Genomic DNA, 18717 nt, shown 5'->3' with positions numbered 1-18717 from the left:
TATTTAAGACACTATTGATATACTCATTTCTCATTTTAGAGGTAAAGGCTTGGAATTAATTTGGCACCATTATCCACATATCTCAGTAAACCCATAATCTACCAATCACTAAGCTACTTAGGCCAAAATCCTAGGAATCAATCACCCGTGACTTCTCTCACAGGCTGTATCAGTGGGTGCTATCACAACTGCCTCCAAAAAAATACTGAGTCTGACCTTGTCTCACCACCTCCATGGCTAGCAAGTGGTCCAAGCCATCATCTCTCACCTGGATTACTGCAACATGCAGTGCTCCAGCTTCTGTTTTTGCCTCTGTAGTGCTTCTTCCTTACTACTGAGTGGTTTTTTAAATATGTTTTATATGTAATTTCATATACAATTCAGACCACATAACTTCTGCTTAAAATCCTACAGTGACTTAAGTAAAATCCAAATTACTTTCGTAGCCTGTAAGGCCCTAAATGATCCAGCCTCTGCTTTGCTCTCTCATCTCATTTCCTCCCACTCTTCCCCGTGTTCATTCTCTCTGTTCCCCAAACTAAAGTTTATTCACTCCTCAGAGTCTTTTTTTTTTTTAATGTTTATTTGTTTATTTTGAGAGGGAGAGCCAGAAAGAACTAGTGTGCACATGAACGGGGGAGGGACAGAGAGAAAGACAATCCCATGCTGTCAGCACAGAGCCCAACGTAGGGCTCACGTCTCACAAAACATGAGATCATGACCTGAGACGAAATCAAGTGTCAGACGACTGAACCAACTGAGCCACCCACCCAGGCACCCCTCAGTGTCTTTACACTTCCTAGTGTCTCTAACTGAAATATCTCATTAGAATATAGTATCTCTGCAGGCAGGGAATCTGTTTTGTTTACCAGGATACATACATGTTCCCAGCTTCTAAAAAAGTGGCTGCCACTTTGTAGAGTGTTCAGTAAATATGTGATGAATGCATACATTCAACAAGTGCACTTAATACATAGTTGGAACTTGATAAATGGGCCATTTAACCATAGTCAATTTGATTCTGAATTAAGGTAAACTATTTTCACACATTTTATTTTAAAACACATCATCATATGAATGCATAAAAAAAGATGTGATATATATACACATACACGCACACACAGGCACAGTGGAATATTACTCATCCATCAAAAAGAATGAAATCTTGCCATTTGCAGTGACATGGATGGAACTAGAACATACTATGCTAAGCAAAACAAGTCAATCAGAGAAAGACAAATATCATATGATTTCACTCATATGTGGAATTTAAGAAACAAAACAGATGAACCTATGGGAAGGGGGGAAGAGGGAAACAAATCAGAAGAGACTCTTAATGATAGAGAACAAACTATGGGTTGATGGAGGGAGGAGAGTGGGAAATGGGCTAGACAGGTGATGGGTATTATGGAGGGCACTTGTGATGAGCACTGGGTGTTTAATGTAAGTGATGAATCACTGAATTCTGCACCTGAAACCAATATTGCACTGTATGCTAACTAAAATTTAAATTAAAAAAAAAAATAGAAAGAAATAAACAAACATAAATAAATAAAATATATCCTCATAGAAAATAATGTCACTTAAAATTTAAGGTAATAAAAACATATTTTGGCTCAGACAAGAATGAGTTGCCATATCTCTCAATCAACTCTATCATTGTTATCGTTTATATATTTTAAATTATGTCTAAGTGAAACTTTGTCATTTAAAAGCAATATGTTGTATATATTTCTCACCTCTCAGGTATGATTACTCTAAAGAGGTGAGAAAGCCTGTTTCAGGTTCCTTCCTTAATTTTGTTTGGCACTAATCTAACGCTTTGCCTCCACAAGCACTAAGTCAGCAAACTGTATTTAACCACTAGCTATGAATTCTCCATACATGCCAAAGCTACAGAAGTGTCATGGTGGATTCCCCACAGTTCTTCCCAAACCCAACGTGGTCCCTTGTGTCATCTGGCACAGCGAAAGCTGCCATCTCTGCTATTCAGTCTACGCCCACCCCCAAACTGCACTCCCTACCACCCAGAAGTTTTTCTCCACTAGACAGGAATGAATCAGTTACTACAAGTTATATTCAGGTAGTTACTAGAGAGAGGGAGATGGAAATGTGTGCCAAACAATCAAACAGAAACATAAGCTAGATTTTCCAATACAGGAAATAATATACACAGCACACTTCCAAGTTATAACCAGCAGTGATTTCAACATTAGCACCTCATTATCTTTTAATTTATGTCTGTTCTAAAACTGCCTACTTGAACTACTACAATTTTTCTGCTCCATTCACTTGTCAATTGTATGTTTAAGGTACTATATGAGACCCTATTTTCCTTTAAGAAGAATAACTTTTTCCCAGGGGCACCTAGGTGACTCAGTGGGTTAAGCATCTGACTCTTGATTTTGGTTCAGGTCATGATCTCAGTTTGCAGGACTGAGCCCCACATCGGGCTCCACAGTGACAACGCAAGTCTGCTTGGGATTCTCGCTCTCTGCCCCTCCACCATTCATGCTCTCTCTGGCTTTCTCTCAAAATAAATAAATACACTTTTAAAAAATAGCTTTTTCCCAAAAGGTTTTGCACTTAGAATTTTGTAGTACTATTCAGTGATCATTGTTTAAGATGTTAAATTATGAGGCATAAAAGTAAAAGATTTGTGAATTGCTCAAGGGCACTTTACCTATTTTGCCATTGCAGTCCATATTTATCAGAATAGTACACATTCCATTTTCTACCAGATAATTCCTATTATTTCCTCACACATTCTTTTTAAACATTTTCACAAGTATACTAATCTTTCCTTACATGTTCCCTTCTATTCCGTCTAATATTAATTATTTTCCACATTTATTTCTATAACTTTGACCCCTAGCTATTGGATATCAACTTATGGAAATCAGCTCCTTCACATACCATTCTCCATATTAACTTAACTGTTGATGAATCTTGGTCTAAATTATTTCTCAGTAAAATAATAAAATCCTAGCCATCACAAATCCTCCTGAGGTATTTAATAAAATAGTTTTCCATGTAGCTGTAAGATAACTGTGTTTAATAAAAGAAAATCTAAATCCAACTGCTGCTAAAATGTTTCCCTGCTTCCTTAAACATTGCACATCCTCAAACAGAAGGACACAAATTAACATTATCTTGATGATACAATTATTACCATGAACAGCCACTATTATCACACACTAACATTTTAACTATTCACACTGTGCAGAAATATACTGGCTGCATTCCCATTACCTATGCAGGCATCCAAGGGACTCATCCCCCCACACCTTATGCCCCTGCATCAAATATCTTACATGTTTTAATAAGGAAACAGTGGATGTACAGATGACAAGCAGTCCACAAAACACTGGCATAAAGAGTTGCATAATTAAACATTAAATACAAACCATACCTAAACTCTCATTTTGTTTTAAGTTGTTAAAAGAGATTGATAGAACTTGGAGGCAGGGGATCTTTTATCCCTAACAGATGGCATATCCTAGGAGTCCTATTTGCTCCCACCTGAGTTTTGCTGTCAATTCTTTGAAGGCATAAATTAATACCAGATGCCAAAGAATTAAAGAATTGATCACATTTAAAAATCTTAGTACTTATAATGGTGAAATAATTATGTTAATACATGGAAATCTTTCAACTGAGAAAGTCTGAGCATAGAAACAACAACAGCAACAAAAAAACAGAGCCGTAGCAACTTTTTTCTGGCTTTAACCTCCAACCCTGGTCACTGACATAAAATAGGTAAGCAAAAAAGAAACTGCAAAGTGAAAAACATAAAAAGATTAAGATTAAGAAGAATGAACTTCTGTACATTAAATTCCAATTAATGTCTAGTTACAGAACCATTTTGTTTTAATAATCTCCCAGTCTTTTGAATATGGAAAATAAATAATATCCACCTCTCAGAAATCTTCCTTAAAATTTTAACTTCTCTTCAGGCTTTGAACCTAAACTATATCTTCTTATGAAGAGTGGTGGTGATGCTGAAAACTAATGCATTTGTTAAAGCCATTTTTCTTCTTGCAAATCTTTTTTCACTATTTCTTAAAAGATGTCCGGAAAAAACCATTTACTTAAATAATAGTTAACTCTTTTAAAAAAAAAATTTAATGTTTATTTATTTTTGACAGAGAGAGAGAGAGAGAGAGACAGAGCATGAGCAGGGGAGGGGCAGAGAGAGAGGGAGACACCAAATCTGAAGCAGGCTCCAGGCTCTGACCTGTCAGCACAGAGCCCGACGCAGGGCTCAAACTCAGACCATGAGATCATGACCTGAGCTGAAGTCATACGCTCAAAAGACTGAGCCACCCAGGCGCCCCAATAGTTAACTCTTAATAGTGAAAACAAGATTTTTTTGCCCCTCCTTGAAGGAGAGATAAAAACTGGACCACGTTTATAAAATGGTTTTGAATAGTTATTTTTTTTTTAATAGTTAACAGGTTAAATGGTGTTGTTATTGACATAATTCAAGTTACTGTTTGAATATAAATCCTTTGGTGATAAAAAGCTTCTTTCCTGGGTTTATCCACTTATTATCGCTGTAGTACGTAAAAGTTCTCACTGAAAATTTCTCTACTGAGAACTCCAAAGGATAATCAGGTTTCTTTTGTAGAAATAAGCAGAAATATCAAAAAGGCTACACTATCTCATTTTATCCTGTCACTGTCTTATAAAATTCTCATGCATCTTCCCCAGACCAACGCCACAATCCCCTAGCAGCTGTCCTGACTCCCGTATCGCCCTATTTCAATCCATTCTTCACACTCCAAGTTGAGGCTGTTTTGTGGTTTTTTTAAAAACCAGAATTCACTCAGGAAACTTGGCTCTGTAACACCTGCAATCATCCCTGCAGTCGTCACATTAATTTTCAAATTCCTAATTGTGGTTGCAGAGTCTTTCAGAATTTGGCCCCCATATACTCCCCTCATCTTTTACCACTCATTTACTCCACAACCGAAGCTAAGATCTACAACTCTGATCTACCTGTGGTTCCCCAAACACATCATCCTCTGTCATCCTCAACTTCGCGTAAGGCCAGAACATTTCCTTTCCCCCTTACTCCTCCTATCTGACCACTTAATGCATCTCCTCTATAAGTTAACTTCCATGGCACCTCCTCCATTCCTTGATATCCTGTCTTACCCCACCCCTAATTCTTTCCGTCCCAGCCTGAGTGAACTTTATCAGTAGTATTGTAAAAGTGTTAACATTTAAAACTCATGTAGTTTACTCTTCAGTTCTAGGAGACAGAACTGAAGATCTAAGAAAAACTGTCACTTCTAACACAAATTTTATGGTTCCATGATTCCAGTTTTTGGTCAAGAATAAAAAAGTAAAAGTGAAAAATAAAAGCAAAACTTTTAAAAGAAGGTGAAAGTATTATTTAAATGTTCATGTTTAGCTCCCGGTTAATTCAGCCATTTTCAAAAGTGAAACCAGAGTTTCATTTTGTTATTTGTTTTTAAGATTTTTAAACAAATTGATAGATACAAAATTAAATTTAAAAGAGCATTATATTTCAAATGTGGAACAGATATATATTCTCTGTACATCATTTGTATTTATTTAAGGTACTCCTTTTTAAACAAAGTTATTTTCATCTATTTGGTTTCCCTCTATAATTACCAAAGACTTTCCATAAAATTCAGGAATAAATGACTCCCCCATGTGGACATCAGCTTACACAGATTTTCTCATACTAACAAGCTTGGCAACTCATTTAAGCTTCAATATGCTTACAGATTTTGACATTGAACTCCAAACGACAGTTACAACTTTACATCTATAGAGAAGAGTAAGTAAAAGGCTAACCCTAAAGTAACAAAAAAGTTCATGAAAGAAAGGTATGTTTAAAAGTAACAAAATCTCTAAAAAACATGGTTTGAAAACTGTATTTACAAAGTTAATACTTTAACAATCTTAGAGCAAGTGATCAATTTAAGATGCAGGTATGTTTCTAAAGATTTTTAATTTTAAAAAATTAATCAGGTTGCTTATTGGGTAAGCATTAAATGTTTAAACATCGATAATCTGATATACAATTATACTTGACTCTGGTAATATTAGAAAATGAAGAGGTTCAATTATTCCGAAAAAATGTTTACATCACAAAATGAAAGCTGAGAATAATGAACATATTAGTGATTGAGATCCTGCTTTTATCTCTATTACCGAAACTAATCATTAAAAAAAAAGTTAGCCTATTATCAAATGAGTTAATACAGTGAAGTAAAAGTGTATTAAACTTAGAAGCAACTTTCAAGTTCTTTAATATTACAATAGTATTCTAGCCTCAAACTAGGCTCACAACAAAAGGTATACCCCCAATATCCATATATTATTTTTGTTATTACTTACCAATACTACATTTCAATAAAAGACACAAATGCAAAAGAATTAATACAATATATATTTTTAAAAATCTAAACAAAAGTAATTTCATAATGAGAGGGGGACTATTAGGAGATACAAGGATAAATATAACTATGCATCATGCAATTGTTAATGGGTCTTTCAACTTTGGCACATAAAACGTACCTGACAAGAGGGACAAATCTACTCATCAGATATAATATTCACAGATAAGAATCATATTTGAGTTTCTTGAAAAGCAATCTCTTGCTTATAACGAAGATTCTATAACTTCATTACTCTTAAGTGAGACTAGGTCTCCAGTGTAAAATAAAATAATAAATGCATGACAGGGTGGACAATCTAATAATTAGATTTTTTAAAGTATTTTAATTCACTGGCAAGCTTATATACATAATCTTAAAAATAAGCATTTTATAATTTTCATCTTCTAGAGCTTAAAATGACTCGTTATGTTAAAAATCAAATAAGATCTTCCTCAACATGTTTTGCAAACAGGAAGAACATCAGATTTGAAACTGGGTTTTGGCCCCAGTTTTACCATTAACTCTTTAGGCTTCAGTGTCCTCCTGGATAAAATGAAAGAGGAGACTAAAAATTGTCCAAGTGTACATATGCAAATACTCAGTTCCTGATCTTATTTTCAACAATTACACTTAATGTTTTTTTTATGTGTATAGTATCTAAATTTCAAAAAGTAAAACTACAGAGCTTAATATAACTTTCCAATACCCTGTACGTATCTCAAACTAAGAGCCTCTTTGTAGAAAACTATGCAATAACAACTGACTTTCGTGTTGCGGTTTTCAGTCAGCAAAACGCTAGTAACAATTCTGTATCAGAAGTATTATTATCCTGGGGCGCCTGGGTGGCTCAGTCAGTTAAGCGTCTGACTTCAGCTCAGGTCGTGATCTCATGGTCCGTGAGTTTGAGCCCCACATAGGGCTCTGTGCTGTCAGATCAGAGCCGGGAGCTTGCTTCCAATTCTGTGTCTCCCGCTCTCTCTGCCCCGCCCCCACTCACGCTCTGTCTCTCGCTATCAAAACATGAGTAAAAGTTAAAAAAAATTTTTTTTAAAAAAAGAAGTATTATTATCCCAAGTCTATAGAATAGAAAACTGGGGCTAAAAGAGGCTAAAGTGCAGCCAAGTCTTTTGGGCTTTTAAAAAAGAATATATGCTTTACTAAATCAATGGACATTATTTCTTATAGTTAGTTGCTTCTGAAGCCATCTTGGAATTATAATCCAACTAACGGAAAGGGAAAAGATTTTAGTCTTGTTTAACCAAAAGTTGCTACTGGCAAATGACAGAAGTGGAATTGCCAAACCAGATTTTCTGACTCCCAATTTCCTACATTTTCAAACATAAAAATGTATTATATATTAAAATAACATATTTTTCAACAATGAAATTTAAAACATATGCCAAAATTTAAAACTAATATGTACAGGTGTATGTCAATTATATCTCAGTAAAACTGGAAAAACTACTTACAAACAGAAGATATAATACATAATCAAGTTATAAAGCTTAAAAAAATCAAGTAGTCGAATAGATCTACTGGATCCATTAGCTCTACTGGATCCCAAAAGCAGGTACAGAGCTTAACATGGGAATTTCTTCTTTTCTCCACTGGAACTCTTAATATCATACATTAAAACATGAAACAGTGACTGATGCAAATATGTTCTTGATGTAAGCTTCCATTTCTAATTGAATTTTTCAGTACACAGTTATCCAAGTTATACAATCAACTAAATTGTGCTCTAGGCTGCTTCAGGAACTGCCTTGACTGTCTAACACAACAGTGATTTAATCCTAATTCAAAGTTTGATATTTGATGGTTTAGTTAATTTAAGTATCTTATCTGTTATAAAATGCTGTGAAACCCTGTAACAGTAAAAGCTTTTCTAGCTAGTGGCAGGAAACTAGAGTAATTAGCAATCAGGGACAAGTTACAAACATTGGCTAAGGTAAAAATTCGAATACTCACTTTGTTATTTTGTGTCACAAGAATACTTCCACCCCCAGGTTTCAAAGGCACCTCTTCCATTGCTCCAAACACATCAGTTTCAACAGAAAAGGTTAGTTCTAGACCTAGATCACTAATATCATTATCTAAAATCCACTGCAAATTTTTGGCATATTCTGGATCAATGGATGCCACATCCTGGTAATTTACAGGAATACCTAAAAATGCAAACATACAGCAGTTATATTCTAAATGTTTCTGCCTTTCCTTGTTTGTTTAATGGTGAAATACTGCCCTCTACAGATATTCCATAAAACTGCAAAATATAACCCAATTGACAGCAAGATTTAAATACATGCTAATTCCTGGATTTGGAACTCTATTAATTGAAGCTTGTGGTTTTTTCCACATTTTTACAATGTATTCTTTCTCTGAAATAGCTATACAGGAAAATTATCATGCACTTCAAGAAGTGCCAATTCTCTTAAGTATATTCATATTAAATTGCATTCTTAGCATGAACATATACACACTAAATGAAAAACAATTTTTTTTTAGGAAAAAGGTAATTTTTTTCCCTCTCCCTCAGGCTCCCAAATGCCTTACATACACAGATAGTCTCCAACTGAAATAAAAATTACCTCATCCAAAATGCCACCTCTTGTCTACTTAGTTTTTCCTAAAGATTCTAAGAAAAACACTTTAAATAAATGCCTATGGAAATAACAATAGAGCCGTACCAAGAATGTGCTTATAGAATGATCTTGTAAAGTAAATGTTGACCAGCTGCCTGTGGTTTAAAGCTAATCCCAAGATCTGTCCAGCAAACCGGAAATAGTTCAAGTGATCAGGATTTACATAGGAGTTGCTATTAGGCTGAAAAGTTGTTCCTATTAAAATAAATACAATATAATTTATTTCTAAGAATCCAGATGCAGAAGAAAGATCATTTCACTGCAGATAAATCAGTTCAAACACAACTTTGACAAAACCAAAGTTACATGATGTATAAACTTCCACAGTAATGTTCTTTGTGGAATATATAGCAGACAAGCGAATTGTCAGAAGATAATCATTAATTCACACATACTTATCAGAGTTAAGTCTTTGTGCAGAGAGAAAATTTTAGAATACTTTTAACCGAAAGGTTGGAAGATGTGCCAGAGAGATAGTGGAAATAATATATTATACGATAAAACACACACACATTTTCCTCGGCAGTGTAGAAATATTAGGCTATGAATTAGGGCAGGTATTGTTTCATTCATCTATACATGCCCAGTGCAGTAGGTACTCACTACCTTTTGTTTCTTATGGAACAGAGCACTATGAGAGGGTAAGAATTTTAAATGTTCAACTTGTTCTTAAGTAATGAACTTGATGCCTTTTAACAATTTTCAGAAAATCACCTAAATCCACAAGTCAACCAATTATTCTTCACGACAAATAATCAACTTCAAATAAGTACCACTGAGGTATAGAAGTAAAAATGGCAAAGGCAATAGTTACCAATTACTGTCAAAACCCAGTATAATTCCACTTATATGAAAAAAAGATCTGGAAATAGACAGTGGTGATGGTTATACAACACGGTCAATGTACTTAACACCAGTGAACTGTATACTTTAAAGTGGTTAAAACAGTGAATTTTGTTATATATTTTACAATAAAAAGTCTAAAAAAATCTAGTGCAATGGAAAAACCTAATACCAAACCTTACCTTTAAAGAATTCTTTCCGTATTTTTCTGTGATGATCACTAACTCTGAATACAACTCACATTCATTAAACAAATATTTATTGAGCTCAGCCTATTTACTACTCTTCTAGGCAACGGGGCTAAAAGAAAGAATAACTGCTAAATCTAATAAATAGTATCCCTTCCAAATAAATAAATAAATAAATAAAGGAAAAATGGAAAGTTTTGGAAAGTGAGATGTTTGGTCATTTAGTATACATATTTTGATAATAATTCACTTTGTTCATTGCTGGTCTTTGATGTCTCACTGTTAGCACTAGACTACATTGCTGTAACCAGTTTACTTAGATAAAAGGTACAAATTTGGAAGCTTATGGTTGAATGACTTAAAAGGGCCACATGAAGCTAGTCATTCACTGTCAAGTATCTTTTGAAAATCATTCCCAGTCATGGGTAAGACTGGGTATTAAAAGTCAAAACAAGGGGCACCTGGGTGGCTCGGTCAGTTAAGCGTCCAACTTCGGCTCAAGTCATGATCTCGTGGTTTGTGGATTTGAGCCCTGCATCAGGCTCTGTGCTGACAGCTCAGAGCCTGAAGCCTGCTTCAGATTGTGTCTCCCTCTCTCTCTGCCCCTCCTCTGCTTGTGCTCTGTCTCTCAAAAATGAATAAATGTTAAAAAAGTCAAAACAAAGTTTTGTGAGATGAATAAAAGACTTCAAGGACAAACATAACAATAATTCTAAAAATATAGTATTTTAAGAATAGTCACAAGTTTTTTTTTACCTATCAAAATAGTAAATGCTTAGGGTTACTGATGAATCAGCAAAGATTTTTGATGACTCAACTTTCCTTTCCTAGGTCTGTGATTTATAATCCCTTTGCTAAGTATTTTCTGGGAAATCTGGGTTATTAAAAAGATAAGGAGAAATTTTTAAAAAATAAGGAAACAAATTGGGGGGAGGGATCTTCAGGAAAGAAATGTTATTTTTAACTTGAAAACTACTTAAAACAGAACACAAAGTTTATGTTCTAAGTTCAAAATAAGTGTAACTGTGACACAGCTCTTTTCATTACTCAGAAAAATCCTATAGAACAAGAAAATATAATTCTCACAGAATAATAGCTTCTAATATTTATTTCTGCTTTCTATGTGCCAGGTACTGGGCTAAGCATTTTTACACATCAGCTAATTGATTTCTTTCACCACATTACAGAACATAGGTTATCATCATTTTCAAATGGAGAAACTGAGGTCCAGAAAGGTGACATTTACTGGCCCAAGATCGCAGCAAAAAGAGGTGCAGAGCCAGGACTCATGTCCAGTGTAACACCAAAGGCCAAACTCTATAGTAAGCATCTTAATATAATGAGAAAGCAAGTTTTAAAGAAATTGTTAGACATGAGATCTAGCCAAACATTTCCCACATTTAGGAATTTTAATTCAAAATTTTAATATAATTCCCTCCATATCAACTAAACGTAACCATAAAGAAACATTTCATCTAGATTTTAATTTATAAATAGTGTGACACTAAAGAGAAGACTTGTATGGCTTACAAAAAGGACAAATCACCATCTTTATGGTCTCTGTTAGCAGAGCAACATATGCTGTGCTAATATATTTGTAATATGAGGAAGAATCTTGACTTATGATTCCACACCAAATCTCTTTTTCAGGTATGAAAATAACAGACATAGAGTAAAGGACTATAAAGAAAAGAAATAAATCTAAAATAGAATGTTCTAATTCTAAATCTTGCTTCAAAGGTTAGGCCTAATTAAACTCAGCACCTCATCAAACTTGTCATCAAAATCACAAAGACACCAAATTCACCTCAGAGTAAATAATCAGTAGTTACAGAATTAAAGCAGACAGTCCCATAATCCTAAGTAACTTCCAAGAGACCATGTGAGTCTGAAGCCCATCACACAGGTGAATCCCTGCAGCTCCCTGGCATCACTGCAGCCCCCCACCCCCTCGCCTCTCTTAGAGTCATCATTCTTACTCAATGGAGATTTGCCTGCTGGTTTGGGTAGAGGCAATCAGAAGCTATAATTAATGATACACTCTCTGCTTATAAAAAGAACTTAAACACCGGGAAAGAAAAGATTTTCAGGAAATAAAAGCAACTGTGTAAAGCATTGAAAACTTGGAATCCCACCTTCACTTGAATATGTCTTTATTAAGTTAGAGAACTGTCAGGTATACCTCCCATAGATGAAGCAATAACCATTTCCATTTTGCCTACAATATCAAGTTACAATTGTGCAGATTCAAAGCATCATTTCAACAAACAGTTTATCTGTTTTATAAGATAAAAACAGGTTTTCAGTTACCAGATTTTGATCTTTTAAAAGGACTGAAAACTAAGCTACTATACATAAATAGATTATAAGTTAAGATTTAATACCATGATTTCTAGACTTTTTTTTTTATGATCCAAAAATTTTAAGACTTGGAAACTCAAATAAGCAATAGCAAATTTTAATTTTTCCACATAAGGCTATTTTTAAGCCCATCTACTAGCACTGTTTCACAAAAGGAAATTTTTAACTCAAAAATGAGTCTAAGGACAATCCTTAAATTGAGTAAGTTTAGTTGTACTTTACAAAGGACTGATGAAAACTTCGTTGGGGCCAGCACTAGCCCTTGAGACAAATATCTAAGAACCAACTATTTACAGGAAAGAATACTTAACTGAATCAGATTCTATTCATGATCCTACAGCTCACAAACTGTGTTAATGTAGATGGAAACTCTGAATTTCAACTTTCTTTTCTATGAAATGGGAATACCCCACCTAGCTCACAGGATCACTATGGGAATCAAAGGGTACAATGCACTGAAGGAGTTTGAAAATGTGACAAGCCACAGAAAAAGTGATGTAGACTGTGCAACTTACCATCAGCTGACTGGGTAAACAATGCATAATCAGGATTGACTATCTCATTAGACAGGATATCAAACCACTCACGCACAACACCTTGACCCTGAGTTCAAGAAAATAAAATTAAGTATGAACAGAAATATATGAGGAAAAAATTTTTTCTGAATAACAAATGAAAATAATTTCAAGTTTCTTCCATTATCAATTAAATACTAAACTTTATTCAAGCGTATTTCAATCTTTTATATATAATGACCTTAACAGCACTTATTTTTATACCCACCATGCCTTCTTCTCCATGGAACCGTACAGCAATTCCTTGCTTTAGCTTTGCACAATTTGCTTTTGACACAACTTCACAGCTACTCCTAAAAATAGAATCTAAATATGTAGCATTGATTAATTTTACATATTAAAACTTGTAATAACTAGTATTTTGTGCCTCACACACATCAGTTTCTTTGTCAAACATACCTCTGTGAACCAGCAGGATATCATTTTCATTCACTGGCCTGTGCACCATGTCTGAATCTGGTTGTCCTGAATGCAAATGTTCATAGAACCATTCACAGCGATCTTTAAATGGCTACCCCAACAAATAACGGTAAAATATGTTAGCATTATTTCAGTTATCTATCAGATTACTTAATGAGCCTGCTAAATCCCCTTTCTACAAATAATCATCCTTAGACCTTTATTTATAATAAACAGTTCTAGATAATGTTCTGACATTTCAAAAATTATTCGCAAAAAGGCAGGTCTTAGCTGAAATGCTTTGATTACATAGAGTGTACTTTTTTTAATTATATTTTTTAACAGAAAAGACATAATAAGTTAGGTTATATTTAAAAACTTAATATCAGATATGTAACTAATATGTAATTTACTCTCAATATCTTTCAATCCCAACAACACTTGTAAGGATGAATTTACAGGGGCACCTAGGTGGCTCAGTCAGTTGAACGTCCAGGACCCTTGGTTTCGTCATTATCTCACAGTTCATGGGTTTGAGCCCCACATCAGGCTCGGCACACAGCCTGCTTGAGATTCTCTCTTTCCCTCTGTCTCTCCGGAGCTCTCTCTCTGCCCCTCCCCTGCTCGTTCTCTCTCTCACACAAAAATAAATAAACTTTAAAAAAAAGAATGTATTTCCAAATCCAGAAAGATTACACTTCATGTTACATTTAATTTTCCATGAAAATAATCTTTAGGCCTAACTTTATTCTTATTTCTATCCTTTGAATATGTAGTGTAAACCTTGATAAATGGGGTATTTTTTCTTACTTTAATGTAAGTGCCTGACTTAAGCTTTGATTGCCAAGGCAACCACTTCAAAGATGGCTATTTCAAATAAACAGAATGCCAGCCACACATCTAGATAAAGAGTCAGGCCACCTTCCCACATGGAGGCTCCTCCATTTTAGAGATCTTGGTTCATTTCTGTAACTGACCATTTGGACCACTTGTTGTTTTTTTCTCTTCCCGTGCTTTAAATTCCCACTCTTACGCTGTAAATTCACCAATAGTAAGCCTGTGAAATCCTAGGCTCCTACCTCAACCCCAGGAAAAGCAGAACAACAGGTCCATGCATGTTATCATGCTCACACATGTGCACACACTCTCCCACTCCCCCACCTCCACTCCCATGTATGCTGTGTAATATCCAGGTCCTATAAGTAACAAACCTTTATTTTTTTTTTTTTTCAGTTTCCTGATAGTTATTGCTGAACGGCATCTTGCAATCATAATAAGAACCACAAGGGCTTCTCTAGCCACAAAACCGGTTAATAACAAGACCAACACACAACTGGCATAGTCGGCAAGACTACATGATTGCCCTTGCAACTAACCAAGGGGAATGCCTTTACCTGCAACTTGCCTACTAACTGCCAAACTCACCATCTAAGAAAGGGACACCTTTAGCTAGGGGTCATACTACTGTGTGCTTTCACACATTGCCTCTGTTGTGTGTTGCCTGCAGTATCCAACCTAAAGGTCACGGCTGCCATAATAATCCAAAAATTTCCCCAGAGCAGCATAATCAAGGCCATGTGGTCTAATGCGACAATCAGACTACTAATTATAAAGATCTTATTTGACTACTAATGTGCGTAAAGATCCTCAATGGCCAAGGAAAGCTAAGGAGGGTAGGTAAGACTGCAAGGCTATTGTCACTGCCCAAGGAAGGTTCTGAGCCAAAGATAGGAAGAAATTATTCCCCTTAGGTGAGGAGGACTGAAGGTTTCCACTTGCAACCACTGAGTCAACTGGGTTGTGCCCAAATTATATGTCCTAACCCAGAAGAGTGAAATAGGCTTACAACTAGAAGCCAATGGCACCACAAAGGGAAAATACAACAGAGGCCTACAGTCTCTGTGTTACCACTTCACTCACTGAAATTGCTATTGTCCCCTGACCCAATGGGATACCATGGGTCCAATTCCTGGTGTGGTATTGCTAAAAATTAATGACAAATAAATATCCTGAACATCTGGCGCCAGCACGTCCTAAGAACCCTGAGGAGGTACACCGGCTCTGTGATAACTGCAAAACCCACGAATGCTTCCTGGGTATTATTCAATGCCATGCAAGCCAACATGCCAAGACTCTGGTTTATGCTCCAGAGGCCTAGGGACTTTTCCCAAACACCCTGTGCATATCACGCTACTGAAGACAGACTCCAATCCTGGAGATGTCTACTGGGACACCCTGGAAAAGAAAGCAACCACCTATGAAGAGGGCTGACAGTGATGTCATCCAAAATTTTCTGGTAACAACATGGAAGATTAAGGTCACAGGAGAAAAAACACGTAGAAACCAAGATCAAAAACTATACCTTAATGAAACTCAAACCTTGCTTAAAGATTTTATGCAGCAGGAAGGAGAGAAGAGAGCTAATTGGCTACTGTGGATTTTGTTTGTTTGGAACAGGCTCTAAATGCCTCACAGTGGCCAAAATGCACTAACAGGCCAGTATCTAAAGACCCTAAAATCCATAAGTTTCTCAGAGATCCATCTGGGCTATACTGTCCTTCCTTCTGAGATACCATAGATCCTGAGCCCCCTCGGCTTTCCACTGAACAGCTTTCCACTAGAAGCATGCCTCACGAGGTGTCTCTTCCAACAAGGGAAGAGCTGACAGGATTATCGAGCCCTCTCCTAGAGGAGGAAGAGGGAACTGGGAAGGCAAAGGCCCCTAGAGCCACTGATACTCATAGCCGAGCCCTCCCTCTCCTCACCTGGATATACATTGCCTGGCACTGCACCTGTCCTTCCATCATCGTGATTACTGCTAAGGTTCACAGAGGAAGCCCATCTCCTGCTGCACAAAATTCCCATGGTCCAATGGGTTCATCATTCCCATGACCACAATGACCCAAATGACCCCTTCTGCATTTCCAACCTGAAGAGGCCCCATTTGATGTGGAGTCCAGAGAATTATTTTTACAAGGCATTCCCCCTAATTACAGGGTAGCACTACTACATTTTATTGTGACTGCCAAAACCATCCAAAAGGCACTAGAACTCTTAGGAGAAAGCTTGCCTTCTACTCTGTCCCTTGAAGATTTAAGATCCGCCATGTCTTTGAAATGTAAACACCCAGGGGGTACCTAAAGCCCTGCCCACAATCGCCTGAAACCCGCAGGAAAAAAAGGGGAAAACAGGCCTTTTAAAATACAAAATGCTATAAAAGCTCTTTTGCCCAAACTCTAGTCCACAGCCTCTTTAAGATTATTTGTTAAGGATAAGTACAAATCTTAAAAGTCGTCTCTACAAATATTAGTACAAAGCTTTCGCTACTAGAGCAGGCAACCTTTTCTTACTCTGTCTGGCAATTTGGATTCAGCCCTTATTTATAAACTAGTGAGTATTATATTGCTGTACCTGATTCATGGCTAGAATGCTGAAATGGAAGCTACAGGTCTCTATGTCTGTCTGCATGTTCATGTATGTCTATGGGTATGTTATGTATATGTGATTTTTTTCTCTCTACCTCCAGAGACAGGATCACCAAATTAATTTGTAAAAGAACTATTTCACTGGCTTAAAAATAAGCACTTAGGAAATAAGTATTCCTAAAACTCAGAAATATTGAAACTAACTCAAATATTTTCAAGTTCACATGATCTGGAATAATCTCTGGTAAGTAAAAGCTACTTTAAATTTGGTTTAATTAAAAAAAGTATGTCTTCAGAAACATAGATATTCAGTATATTTCAAATTATATCTAATTCATTTATATTATAAAATTACACTGTTCATGTATATTATATATAGTAAATATAATGCAGATCATATTAATATAATTAATTACGTTAAGTATAATTCAGATAAAAAACTTACTCTACCTGGGTTTACTAGTCAAATAAATTCATGTTATATCTTATAAAATTTGTCAGCAAGAAAAATAGCTTGGGATGGTGGTTTACCTTTGTTTACTGTCTAAAGAAGTTTTTCATGGGTAGTCTAAACATAATTGCTGTGATCAAGTGATTTAGATAAATGTTAAATGAGATAAGAGTTTCTAAGCGAACTTTTCAGCAATATTTATGTGATGACATGTCTACTTAAAAGTAGTTTCTAAAATTTTTGTTAACTTCCACCCTCAGAATTTTGCTAAATTAAATGAAAGGAATTCACCGATTATCTAAATCATTTCCAAATAAGATAAAATACTGAAATATTAATTGCAAAACAAGCCTAAGTTGACCTACTTTTGACCTCTTATTACAGAGGAACTAAAGATATTTGGGTCTGTTAGTAAATGTGTCTTGTGCCACCACACTGCAAAGCTGTACTACGAGGAAATGTATGTTTATAGAAATTATGAAATATAGTCACAAATTTGCCAGTCTAAAGAATGCTGATATAATAATTCACAAGTTTTACTTCTTACTTTTTGTGAGAAATTAAGGTTTCTAAGGGCTAAGAATTCTAAATAATATATATAATTACAGCTACTAGAAATAATAAGGAAAACATCTCTGCATGCAAGAAAAGTAGGATGTATCTTCAGCTAAGAGAAGGTATGAGGTATGAAGATGTATTTTTGCTAAGGAAAAAGAAAGCAATTTGCCTTAAAATTGTTTTTTTCAGAAAGGGAAAGAGGAAAATAAAGCACAAAATGGTATAGAAAGTTGAGAAGAAAGAGAAAAGAATTTTACCTTGTGCGGTCAAGTTGGCTAAAACTGAATTGTTGTTATAAATGGTGGTTTTTAAAATAGTAAGCTTTAAAATCAATACTGTGCTTATATAATTTTCTTTTATCTGCTATAAGGACAAAGTTTTCTTGGGAGTATTGGTCAGCTCTTGATAATAGACTATGAAAGGTTTTGCCTTATCTTTCAAGTAATGTAGCTAGAAAGCAAAGATTTTGTGTTTTATCAAAATAATTAACCTGTTTCATGTGTCTTAATCAGATCTTTGATTACTTAAGCAAACAGTCTTTTCAATATTAAAGGAGCTGAATTTTGCTCACAACTATGTAACCTTCTATATTTGCCTTTAAAATCTTTTGTCACTGCAGTACCTGGGTAGCTCAGTCAGTTAAGCTTCCTACTTCAGCTCAGGTCATGATCTCATGGTTCATGGGTTTAAGCCCCACATCAGGCTCTGTGCGGACAGCTCAGAGCTTGATGCTTGCTTCAGATTCTGTGTCTCCCTCTCTCTGCCCCTCCCTTGCTCGTGCTCTGTCTCACTTTCAAAAATAAATGAAAACATTTAAAAACTAATTTAAAAAATACAATCTTTTGTCACTTAAGTAGAT

At 35.4% G+C, this 18717-nt stretch overlaps 1 protein-coding gene across 6 annotated transcripts in view; it reads right to left on the bottom strand.

The window, feature by feature from the left end:
- Positions 1-18717, bottom strand: part of HACE1 (HECT domain and ankyrin repeat containing E3 ubiquitin protein ligase 1) — a 120777-nt gene that overhangs the window by 22335 nt on the left and 79725 nt on the right. For all 6 annotated transcript variants that reach the window (XR_002078225.2, XM_019442974.2, XM_019442975.2 and 3 more), the window contains 5 exons: positions 13425-13536; positions 13234-13331; positions 12966-13053; positions 9104-9253; positions 8385-8581 (listed from right to left, as the gene is read on the bottom strand). Coding sequence is in view for 5 of the 6 variants with exons in the window: in XM_019442974.2 (XP_019298519.1) it covers positions 8385-8581; positions 9104-9253; positions 12966-13053; positions 13234-13331; positions 13425-13536 (645 nt within the window). In the remaining variant the exon portion in view is untranslated. The remainder of the gene's footprint in view (positions 1-8384; positions 8582-9103; positions 9254-12965; positions 13054-13233; positions 13332-13424; positions 13537-18717) is intronic.

Source organism: Panthera pardus, unplaced genomic scaffold (assembly GCF_024362965.1).
Source record: "Panthera pardus isolate Hobbes unplaced genomic scaffold, ASM2436296v1 HiC_scaffold_17, whole genome shotgun sequence".
Classification (NCBI taxonomy): Eukaryota; Metazoa; Chordata; class Mammalia; order Carnivora; family Felidae; genus Panthera; species Panthera pardus.
The sequence above is the reverse complement of the archived record's forward strand: the minus strand, read 5'-3'. Positions and strand labels throughout refer to the sequence as shown.